This window comes from Branchiostoma floridae, chromosome 12, assembly GCF_000003815.2.
Source record: "Branchiostoma floridae strain S238N-H82 chromosome 12, Bfl_VNyyK, whole genome shotgun sequence".
NCBI classification, from domain to species: Eukaryota; Metazoa; Chordata; class Leptocardii; order Amphioxiformes; family Branchiostomatidae; genus Branchiostoma; species Branchiostoma floridae.
In genome coordinates, this window is record NC_049990.1 from 4747894 (window position 1) to 4760793 (window position 12900).

Here is a 12900-nt window from a genome sequence, read left to right on the forward strand (position 1 = left end):
AACTACAGCTTTCTGCTTTCTGCTCCCTTGTTTTGAGCCACACACAATTCAGACCTTAGGCACACACTTAGCTTACTCCTCGAATCCTCGCTATAATCCCACTATCTAAGCTCGACTTCTGTGTCCCATGCTTCAACTGAACACCTGCAGATTTTATCTACATTTGTACATGAATGATCTTCAATGTAACACAACTGTCGTAAATTCTGACAGGTGAGAAGAGTGCCACTTTAAAAAAAAAGACATTTGATGACAGTTACAGTTTCTTCTCCCTTATTTTGAGCCAAACACAATTCAGACCTGAGGCACACTCTTATCATACTTACGGATCCTCTCTATGACTCCATTATCCAAAGCTCTAATTCCGTGTCCCATGCTTCAACTGAGCACTTGCAGATTTTGTCTACATTTGTACAATGATGTTCTTCAGTGTAACATAATCTGTCATAAATTCTGACAGGTACCATAAGAGTGCCACTTTTAAAAAAAGACATTTGATGACAGTTACAGCTTTCTTCTCCCTTGTTTTGAGCCACACACAATTCAGACCTGAGGCACCATCTTATCGTACTTACGAATCCTCTCTATCGCCCCATTATCCAAAGCTCTACTTCGTCTTCTATGCTTCAAACTAACACTTAATAAGCAGGGCTCAAAATACTTTTTTCTGCATACCTGCAATGGTGCAGGTAACATTGAAAATTAGCTGCACCAGACAAATTTTACCTGCACCACTCTGAGTTTAGGAAGTATGGATCATACTGAAATTATTCTGGAGCCATTGCACTAACTTTATTCTTTTTTACACTTTATAGGTGGTAACAATCAATCCTGAGGTAATAACAATCCATATCATAGGTCATTTATGTATAAAACCCAGTACATGGACCAGTGCAGGTTAGGTGCAGGTAGACACCAGAAATACCTGTACAACTCCAATTTTACCTGCACTAAGCTGCATATGCAGGTGGCATTTTGAGCCCTGCTAAGTCTTACAAATTTCATTTACAATGGTGATCTTCTGTGGAACATTACTGAATGGTCATAAATTTCTTAGGTACTGTAAGAACATCATCTTAAAAAACAGTTGAAAACTTGTTTTTGAGCCACACACAATTCAGACTTGAAGCATGCTTTTATCTTACTTATGACTCCTCTACATCAAACCATTATCTAAAGCTCTGCTTTCTTTTCTCATCAATCAACCTTTAGCCTAAAACTAACAGATGTAACATCAACTGTCATAAATCCATTCCTTAGGGTATCGTAAGGGCGCCACCTTAAAAAGACAGTTGAAGACAGTTTTCCTTGCTTTCTGTTTTGGAGGCTCACAAAAGTCAAACTTGAGGCATGCTTTTATCTTACTTACGAATCCTCTACATCAAAGTATTATCTCAAGCTCTGCTTCTTTCTGTCTTCTACTAACAGATGTAATATTGACTGTCATAAATCCATTCCTTTGGGTACCTAAAGTTGTGCCGCCTTAAAAAGACATTTGAAGAGTTTTAGCATTTTCTTGCTTCCTCTTTTTGAGCCACACAAAAGTCAAACTTGAAGCATGCTTTTATCTTACTTATGAATCCGCTGCATCAAACCATTATCTAAAGCACTGCTTCCTTTTCTCGCGATCATCCTTAAGCTAAAAACTAACAGATGTATCATTTACTGTCATAAATCCATTCCTTCGGGTGTTCTAAGCGCGCCACCTTAAAAAGACATTAGAAGACAGTTTTATCATAATCTTGCTTTCTGTTTTTGCGGCACACAAAAGTCAGACTTGCCAGGAACTCCCATTTCTTACTGTTTACAAATCCCCTGACTCCATCAAACCGTTATCCAACCTCTTCTTCCTTTTCTCATCGATCAGCCTTCAACCTAAAACTAACAGATGTAACATCAACTGTCATCAAGCCATTCCCTCGGGTATCCTAAGTTGTGCCACCTTAAAAAGACATTTTGAAGAGTTTTGGCTTTTTCTTGCTGTCTGTTTTTGAGGCACACAGAAGTCAGACTTGCCAGGAACCCCCTTTTCTTACTGGTTACAAAATCCTCTGACTCCATCATACCGTTATCTAAAACTCTACTTTCTTCTCTCATTGATCAACCTTTAGCCTAAAACTAACAGATGTAACATCAACTACATATTAAATCCATTCCTTTGGGTACCCTAAGTTATGCCACCTTAAAAAGACATTTGAAGAGTTTTAGCATTTTCTTGCTTTCTGTTTTTGAGTCACACAAAAGTCAAACTTGAACCACACATGCTCTTACATATATCTTACTCATTAATCCTCGCCTAAAACTAAGTTACAGATGTCACAGTGTTATATTAGCTGTCATGAATTCATTCCTTTGGGTACCCTGAGAATGCCACATTAGAAAAGACTGTCAAAGACAGCTACGTCTCCTTGCTTCCTGTTTTTTGAGCCACACACAAGTCAAACTTGAACCATACATGATCTTACATATATCTTACTCATTAATCTTCTCCATCCAACCATTATCCAATTAGCTTCAGCCTAAAACTAACAGTTGTAACACCAACTGTCATCAAGTTTTCCTTAGGGACCCTGAAAGCGCCACATTAAAAGAGACTGTCAAAGACAGCTACATCTCCTTGCTTCCTGTTTTTTGAGCCACACAGAAGTCAAACTTGAACCATACATGCTCTTACATATGTCTTACTCATTAATCCTCGCCTAAAACTAACTTACAGATGTCACAGTGTGTGTGTTATATTAGCTGTCATAAATTCATTCCTTTGGGTACCCTGAGAATGCCACATTAAAAAAGACTGTCAAAGACAGCTACATGATTCTACATCTCCTTGCTTCCTGTTTTTGAGCAACACACAAGTCAGACATTAATCTTTGCCTAAAGCTAACTTACAGATGTCACAGTGTTATATTAGCTGTCATGAATTCATTCTTTTGGGTACCTCAAGAGCGCCACAGTAAAAAAGACTGTCAAAGACAGATAGATCTCCTTGCTTCCTGTTTTTTGAGCCACACACCAGTCAAACTTGAGACACTCTCTTATCTTACTTTAAGTTACGAAACCTCTCCATCAAACCATTATGTAAAGCTCTGCTTCCTTGCTCGGCGCTTTAGCCAAACAGGAATGGATTTTTGCTGACGTCATTTGGTGTACAGCGTTGTTATCCCTCATTCATCACAGCAGAGTGAAGCCAATTTATTACTAACAGCATAGATACAAACTGGCAACCAATCTGTTCTGTTTTGTGGTCCAGTTCATACTTTGGACAGTTTCTGAATCACTAAAGTGAAAAGTACTTTTAGCATATTGCTAAGTTTTGCCTGAGTGTATGTTTATCTGAACATCTGGATTGAACAGTATTGCATGTAGTACTGTGCCTTATAAGGACTAACAGCTTCTGACTAATTAAAATGACAAGTGCATTATATTCATATTAGCCTGTACCTGTAAAGCACTGCGATAGCTTTAATACACATGTACAATGTATGTACATTGTACATTGTACATAGTCATAGCTTGGTTGAAATCAGTCTGAAGAAAAGAACTGTAATTTTCAACACAAGAATTCAACTTGACTTACCAAAGGAGAGGGTTTCTATGACAAACATGATAGCAGTAACACTTGGACTATAACATTCCAACTGTAACAGTTATAGTTTTTTTAATGACGGTAATTGTACATGATTGTATAAACTTTAAGGTTCTCAGCCAATTTTAACTCATGTGTATATCAAAATGCACCTGGTCCAGAATTATATCATAACTTTTTGTGCTCTCTTATTTCCAGGTTATTCAGGCTTTCCTGGTGCTGGTAGTTTTCCTTAATATCATCAGATGTACAGTGGTAAGATTAATGTTTTATCTTATGTGTGGCCATATTGCAATGAATAACAATGTAGTAGTGCTGGGTTTAGACTCAGTCTCTATTCTCCATAGATAAAGTGTTTAAGTGCACTTTCTCCCTAAAGCCATGGTGCAAAACCTCTTTATCTCTGTCTTTATAAATGGGACACCGTTTTTAATTTGTAGGTAAGACTCAAAGTGGTATTACCGTTGACGGCAGAGTACTTACAAACTTAATCTTCAAGTTGATACGTTTCTTTCAATGTTTGGATGTGTCACTCATAGTAGTCTCCAAGCAGACCCAACGGTGCCTTAGAGATAGTATCAAAGCTGGCCAGGGACTTTTTAGTTTATATTAAGTGTTTATCAACTTTTATCTTTACAGATGGGTGACCGTGTAAAATGCATTAGGTGACACTTAGTGTCAAGGCCAAATATTTGATCATGACGCTTTAGCTGCATCACTTAATGTTTGGATGAATCAAACCTGGTTGATATGTTGCAGCACTTAAACTTTAACGTTCAGTGTTTTATCAACTTTATCTTTAAATTTATTTAAAGATGGGTGACTGTGTAAAATTCATTGGTGACACTTAGTGTCAAGGACAAATATTTTATCATGACAATTTAGCTATAGCTGCATCTCTTAAGTTTCTTCAAGGCTTAGGCCATTTGAAGTGAAGTATTACTTTAGTATCATAGTGCAGACAGTTAATCTTGACGCTTTGCTTTCCACAGAGAAGTGCGGAGTGGGGGACAGAAGAGGCGCTCTTTACGTCAGGTCTTCGGGTCTGTCCGCTAAATGCTAAGGTGAGACAAAAGAAGATGTCATCTATTTGTGTCTTTGCTAATCAAAATATCCATTTAATTACTTTAAGTCTAATTTGTGGGGTCTTCTCAGTGTCAAAATCTTGTTTTTAGAGTTAGGCCCTATACAAATGTATATACTTGTAGTATATATTATATACATTATTTACTTATTTGATACATAGATTATGCTAGAGTCAGAATGTCCTAACTCCTAGCTTTTGTTGTCATTTCTGTCCCAGGTCCATTACAATATTGGGAAGATCAGAGGAGACCAGGGTCGCACAGATGTCGCCATAGCTGCTTACAGACATGCACTCAGGTGGGTATTGATGAACAGTACTGTGTTAGTTGTCATTACAGTCAAACTTGTACTAGTGACTGCCTATACAAGAAGGACCAAATGGTCATTGACATACACATGTACAGTCAAACTTGTGACTGTCTCTGCATAAGGGCCACCTGGCCATTGATGTCACAATTGTATTTAAAACCTGTTAGTGGCCACCTGACTGCATAAGGGCCACCTGGCCATTGATGTCACAATTGTATTTAAAACCTGTTAGTGGCCACCTGACTGCATAAGGGCCACCTGGCCATTGATGTCACAATTGTATTTAAAACCTGTTAGTGGCCACCTGACTGCATAAGGGCCACCTGGCCATTGATACAAATTAATGACATGATCATTGTACAGTCAAAGTTGTATATAGTAGTGACTGCCTCTACATTAGGAATACCTGGCCATAGAGATAAAGTCAAACTTGTACTGGTGACTGCTGACAACCTCTGACATAAGGACCAGCTTGTAATCACCTGTCAACATTTTGGCGACTGCCTGTCACCTTCATCAGGACGATACTGACTGATTCTTCTTCTCAATGCAGCTAACAATTGTAGGTGTTGCTGCTGACTGAGTTTGTATCCCCCTCATCATGGCTCATACAACTCTATAGTGCTGTAATAATCATGATACAAATATCATTTAATATAGTCTCTGTGTTGGACTTCTGTGTGCATCCTCCTTTCATCTGTTCTGCACTCACAGGCAGTTGACGAGATCATACGTGAATGTTGTAGAATGAGGTACTTCATGTTTCTTGCTTCAACGAAATGAATGTGAGTCTATACCTTCCTTAATCTAGACTGAACCCCGAGTATGACCAGACCATGAACAACCTGGCCAACATCCTAAAAGACAGGGGGGAGTTGGGGGAAGCAGAACTATTACTGGAGAGAGCTGTGCAGATCAGGTAAGCTGTTATAATGTTTTGTTTGTAACACATACCCCGGGTAAACCACTTCATGGCATAATATACATTTATATCATACCTGTGAATGCGAAAACGTTCGATACGGGTGTTCCGGACTGTGTGATAACTTTCCGTATCACACAGGCTCGAAGTTTGTATCACACAAGCTTCCTTCGAGTAAATCGAACCATTTCGAGCGGGCCAAGCCCTCGGTCCCAGCCCTTTCGCGGGTCGGATCGCCCTCCGGCCTTTGGACGTCGGGCGATCCGACCCATGGTCGGGCTGGAACCTCGGGTGATACGGAATACACCGTGTTGTATTCTATATGTACCAGGTTTGTGGCAAAGAGTACATCATCATCATCATCCAGTTGTGCTGGTTGCACGGATGAACATGACTTTCTCCCTCCATCCATCTCTATCCTCAATAACCTTGGGCAGATCTTCCACTAAACAGCAAGGCTTAGTGTCTTCTCAAAGCTAGTGTAGATTTAGCCTGTGTTCACACATCAAGCTCTCGATGGCTGGAGTTATTGTAGGGCCGGCCGCCAGGGGCGCGATTTTAGTCAGGCTAGTGTAGATTATATGTTTTACAATCTTCCTACACTTGCACGTCCATGTTTTGGCTCCTACAGATTCTGAGTTCACTGACTGCATTATTGTACAGTTAGCCTCACCTCACCTCACCTATCCCTTGACCTTCTAGTGGGTCGTTGGGGCACCATGACAATTTGACATGACAGTCAGCCTACAAATCACTATTTTTGTTATCAGTAAATGCACGTTTGTACATTTCAATACTTTGATTTTATTTCACATTTAGATTTACCCTCAGCAACATAACATCATCCTTAGTACCTTCCAAACCACCCCCTGTCTAACCTGTGCTGTACTTGTGTCAGTCTGATAAGCCGTAACTGCTATCCTGATGTGCTGTTAAAATGGTCCAGGTAATGGGTAAGGTAATAGACTAGGAGGTTATGTTGGGGGCAAAATGTATAACCATGACAAGTGTTTGCAGTGGACTTTGTGTTTATTTTTCTTTTTTTTTTCTTTGATTTTAAGACAGTCCTATTCTGAGTTGAACCTTTACTGACTGCATCCGTGTACAGTAAGCACATCAACAAATAACTACTTTAAATTTGTTATTGGTAAAAGTGTACATTTCTTCATTGAGGTTTACCTTTACAACATGACATCATGCTAACTACCATCCAACCCATCCCCTGTCTATCCTGTACTGCTTTGTGTCAGTCTGATAAGGCTTACTGCTATCGTGGTAATGGGTAGGAGGTTATGGTGGGGGGAAAATTTATAACTGTAATTGCAGTGGACTTTTGTTTTCATTTGCATCAGTTGAGTTTTTTTCTTTCTTTTATGTTAACACAGTCCTCATATTCACCTACATTGTACTGAATTAGTGTACCAGCAGCAAGTCAGCAAATCACTACTTTCTTTATTACAGTAGTAAATGTACATTTCTCCATTGAAATGGGGTTTACCCTTACAACATGACATCGCCCTAACTACCTTCCATCCCATCCCCTGGCTATCCTGTACTGTACTTGTGTCAGTCTGATAAGCCTTACTGCAGTCCTGATATGCAGTTAAGAAGGTAATGGGTAGGAGGTTATGGTGGGGGCAAAACGTATAACCATAACAAATATTGCAGTGGACTTTGTTTTCATTTGTATCAGTTGAGTATTTTTTTTCTTTCGTATTAAGACCTCATATTCTGAGTTCACTGACTGCATTAGTTTACAGTCAGCAAGTTAACAAATTACTACTTTTGTATTCAGTAAATGTATGTTTGTATATATGAAAACATGGGGTTTACCCTTACAACATCACATCATCCTTTACTAGTCTTGAGACCATCCCGTGTCTAACCTGTACTGCACTTGCGTCAGTATGATCAACTTTACTGCCATCGTGATGTGCAGTTAAGAAGGTAATGGGTAGGAGACTAATGTTATGGTGGGTGCAAAATGTGTCAGGATGAAAAATGTCCATTTCCAAATGACCACAATGTACACAGAGAATGGTGTCATCTTCAGACTGATATAGGCAAGAAACTCATAATACTCGGGTAGAAACTATTTATTACTACATTAGGGAAGTATCTTTACATGTATCTCTTTTATGACAATTATTTTTGTTATCTTCTTGGTAACTGCTTGGAACAAATGTCCATATGCATTTCCAAGTGGCCCAAATGTACATGCAAAAAACAGAATGGTAGTATCTTCATCATTTGGCAAGAAACACATAACACTAATAAAGATAAAAGTAGAAACTATTCAGTAGGAAATACATGTATCTTTATGTCTTTTATGTCTGTTATTTTTGTTATTTTCTTGGTGCTTGGAACAAATGTCCAGTTTGGGATGGCTAAAATGTAAAAAGAGAATGGTGATGTCTTCTTCAGAGACTGGCAAAGACTATCAAGACACACATTAACCTCATATAGAATTATTTTCTTATCTAAATGTCCTTCCCGAGTCTTTCAAGATGAGCCATTTTCTTACGTACATGTACATCTATAAGCAGTTATCGTATGCAGGGTTTGTTCTGAAATGCCAAAACTTTGGAATCGTACAAACTCAACTGAAGAGCAAAGTAGAGCTACTGGACTGCCATCTAACACTGGAGTTGTCTTTTAACAGTTTTGTATTAAATTTTTACCCCAGACAAGAGTTTGCAGCAGCCTGGATGAACTTAGGCATCGTGCAGGCTCAGCTTAAGAATCCCCAGTCAGCAGAGTAAAGCACTGGACAGCCATTAAACACAGGGATTGTCTTTTAACAGTTTTGTGCTGTTTTGTTTTCTCTAGACCAGAGTTTGCGGCAGCCTGGATGAACCTGGGAATCGTGCAGGCCCAGCTAAAGAAGCCACAGTCAGCAGAGCACAGCTACTGGACAGCCATTACACACCGGAGGAAATATCCTGACTGTTATTACAACCTGGGCAATCTGGTCAGTTTTTATTTTATTTTATTCTATTCAGTTTTTACCACATCTGTGGAAGGATTGACATAACAGGTGTCTATCACCTTTTCAAGATGTCATCCCAAAGACCAGACTGTTAGGTTTGATCCGCTCACACTGGGAAGGACCCCTACTCTTTTCTAATAGTGCAGTGGGTTCTTGAACGTGCTCAAGGTGTGGCTCTCCCTGAACATCTGGTCAGATGGCAGTCTTTTTTTTACCATTCAACAGTGATTTTTGTAATATTAAGACATCCTAGTTCAGTAGTATCTTAAATGAAACAGACTTTTAAGTGACTACAAGCTTAGGATTAAAATATTTCAAGAATACAGGTATGACAATTGTGCATTTCGTCCAAAATAAAGAAAATAATAGACTAAGCTTATGATTATTCAGACCTACATGTACAATTCGTAGAAAAAAAACAATCAAAGGGTGGGTAGAAAATATTTTTTGAATACCTCTGATGAACAGATCTTGAAGAAGAAAATTCATCCATGTGATAAACTATACAACCTTAATGTTGGAAGATGGTTTAGCTTTGTATTACACATCAAAGGTTGTTAAGAGCTGCCCTGTAACAGTTACTGTTTTTGTTTCCTACAGTATCTAGAACTGAAGCAGCACGGTGATGCTCTGAACGCCTGGAGAAACGCCACCCTTCTCAAACCCCAGCACACGCTGGCCTGGACCAACATGATCGTTCTGCTTGACAACCTCGGTGAGAGACCACTGTTCTTTTTTTTTATAGTTCTACTGGACAACATTGGTGAGAGACCACTTTTTTATGATTGTTCTACTGGACAACATTGGTGAGAGACCACTTTTTTATGATTGTTCTACTGGACAACATTGGTGAGAGACCACTTTTTAATGATAGTTCTACTTGACAACCTCGGTGAGAGACCAACTTTCTTTTTTTTAATGATAGTTCTACCGGACAACCTCGGTGAGAGAATGATTCTATTTTTATGATCCTTGCACTGGACAATCTTGGTGTGATACCACCTACTTTTTTTTTTCTAAACCTGGCTTAAAATGCTTTGCCTCGACATAGCTAGACTTGAAGTTGAAGATATGTTACTTTGTAGCCGCCATAGCAGGCTCTCTGTTTCTCTCTGCTCATAGCAGGATGTTTGTTTGTCTTCCAGGAGATCTGAGTAAGGCAGAAGTAGTTGGGAAGGAGGCAGTGAAAGTGCTCCCTAACGACCCTTCTATACAGTTTACCCTGGCCAACGTCTTGGGCAAGGCTAGCAAGTATCAGGTGACACTTTGAAACCTTACTCTAGAAAGGCACACAGAGATGACATACACACAGGCCAAAATCACACCCAAACACACCAAAATATCCACAAAATACTTCACTCCTTGGGGGTGATATACTAAACACATTGTGTACAGATGTACATTTGTAACAGTGGTATTCAAGGACTGCTAAACCGAAGACGCCTAACGGCTTAAGCCTTTTGGCCGAACGGTTTGCACGTTCGATTTGTGATCCGGCTGCCCGGGTTTGGCGCGGGTTCGAATCCCGGGAGTCGGGGTGTTGTTTCTTTCTGTTCTTACTCGCCCCTCTGGTTGTTTCACTGGTTCCCACGCCGGCCCTGTGATTAACAGGCTAGTATGTGCCACACAGGGATGTCGATCTCGGAGATTCGAGGACGAATCTTGAAAAGAAAAGGGGGAGTAGTGTAACAGTGGTGTTCAAGGACTGCTAAACCGAAGACGCCTAAGGGCTTAAGCCTTTATGGCCGAACGGTTTGCACGTTCGATTTGTGATCCTGCTGCCCGGGTTTGGCGCGGGTTCGAATCCCGGGAGTCGGGGTGTTGTTTCTTTCTGTTCTTACTCGCCCCTCTGGTTGTTTCACTTAGGACTACAGCAAGTTACAGTTACAGGATACAGGTCTAGGATAATGATACAGAGGTCTAAGTATATTTACAGAGAGAGTCGGTCTAACTAATAGCTAGTACACAATCCAACAGAGGGACTAAGCCCTACCAAAGTACCTCACCTGAGTCCTTGGGGCACGAGACTGACTAAATCTCTTCATACAATCTCTAAGGTTAACTAGCATGACAATAGGTTGTATAACTCCGCCCATCACAGGTAAGCTGGTTGGATGCTGTCGGCATCCAGCCAATCAGGGATTACCTAATATGCTAATGTAAGCTCCTCCTCATATGGTCTAGACAGTCATTACCTAATTATCTCATATGTCAAAGGTCATGGCCGTTACACTACCTCCCCCTCACCGAACATTTGTCCTCAAATGTTAATATACCATAACATTACAAGGGAGGTGTAACAAAAATACAACAGGTTGATGTAAAATAACAAAAGTTGGAACCATCAGTCATATATCATTATCTAGCTCTCTGTGACCAATCAGACTGCTCTCACCAGCCATTGGTCGCTCACATTCTGCATATGGTCCACACAATACAAAACTTTCAGCATAGTACAGATATTCAACATTATCTAAATCTCTGTGACCAATCGGACTGCTCTCACCAGCCATTGGCCACTCACATTCTGCATATGGTCAATACAATACAAAAGTTCAGCATAATACAGATAAACATATACATAAGCAATGCGTACGCAATACATCAGCAATACATCAGCAATAATCATGTGGTTTTATTACACTGTGTCTGATATAGACAAAAATTTACATGTGTGCTTCGCAAGAGACAATATTCCGACGTGTACGGCGGTGACAGGTGCATAACAGACGACAAGGCAGCCAGACACACCAGAAGCAGAGAAGGCATGTAGAATTCCATGTATACTACCTGGTCAATCACTTAAACTTGTCCGTCATTACCCGAATAAACACATTAGTAACCTTAACACATACTCACTGGCATTGGGAGAGATTTACTGCTAATCACCTTTGAGATAGATACTCAAATCCCATCCATTCCTCGAGAGATGGACACGCAGCACGCAGACGACACCAGCAGGAGACTTGAGCTCGCTTACATGGCTACGGCGTGAAAACAGAAAACGTGTATACCTACCCATCCTCTCAGCTCAGCTCCGGAGTTCCATCCGTACTTGATACTAAAGAAAATCTTCATATAACCTTAACTTCCGGGGGACCTAGCCATGGTGATTTACAGGTGAAACAGGAACCAACACACAATCTACAACAACCAATGCACCAGCACACCCAGCCGAATGATTTGCACCATCAGAACCGCGAGACACGAAGTGGTCTGTCTTTGCTCAGCACAACTTAACAATAACACACTATGTTAAATCTATGTAATCCGAGTCAGAGTCCAACGCGAAGTCCTCCAGGTACGACGGTCTGCGGCGATGTCGTCGTGGTCTCGGGACGTCAGCAGCATGGCTTGTCGAAGGCCTCTCCTCTTCGCTGTCACTGGAGACGTCCGGATTCACAGCTGGTCGTCTCTCCCTCGGCGGAACAAGTGTCTTCGGGACGGTCGCCTCGTCCTGGTCATCTTCATCGCCAGACTGCTGGTCGGAACCTGAAACGGAAGCAGAACAAGTGCCCTGGGAGGACTCTTCCCCGGACGTCACTGGATCCTCTGAAAGGGAAGCTTCTCGGCGCCGGTTACGTTTAGGGCGGGCAGGCCGACGGGGTCGGTCAGTCCGCGGATCGTAATCCGGGTCGTCCTGGGTGGGAGAGAAGGGTATCATGTTCTCAAAACTCACACATACTACCTTCTGCTGTGCCCTCCCTCTCATGCCACGCACTTCGTAGACCTGATCGCTAATGCGGCGCAAGACCTCAAATGGGCCTTTAGTCTTTGGCGCCAATTTCCGCGCAAGCCCCGTTGGTACCTGTTTGTTCAGGATGAAGACGGTGTCGCCAATGTCATAGGGCTTGCCATGAATTTTCTTGTCATAGAGCTCCTTCTGTCTACATTGCTGTTGCTGTGTCTTCTCCTGTACAAGATTGACACAGACGGTAGGCGGTTCCGTAATACCTCCACGTGTTCATGACCTCACCGACGTTATTTCGTAAAATGTCAACAGTCCCC

At 41.0% G+C, this 12900-nt stretch overlaps 1 protein-coding gene across 1 annotated transcript in view; it reads left to right on the top strand.

Moving 5' to 3' along the window:
• LOC118428048 (protein O-mannosyl-transferase TMTC4-like) overlaps positions 1-12900 on the top strand; it is a 98986-nt gene that overhangs the window by 83958 nt on the left and 2128 nt on the right. Inside the window, exons 10-18 of the mRNA XM_035838011.1 lie at positions 3785-3841; positions 4579-4650; positions 4890-4969; positions 5793-5900; positions 8733-8874; positions 9493-9607; positions 10038-10150; positions 12194-12376; positions 12815-12827. Coding sequence (XP_035693904.1) covers positions 3785-3841; positions 4579-4650; positions 4890-4969; positions 5793-5900; positions 8733-8874; positions 9493-9607; positions 10038-10150; positions 12194-12376; positions 12815-12827 — 883 coding nt within the window. The remainder of the gene's footprint in view (positions 1-3784; positions 3842-4578; positions 4651-4889; positions 4970-5792; positions 5901-8732; positions 8875-9492; positions 9608-10037; positions 10151-12193; positions 12377-12814; positions 12828-12900) is intronic.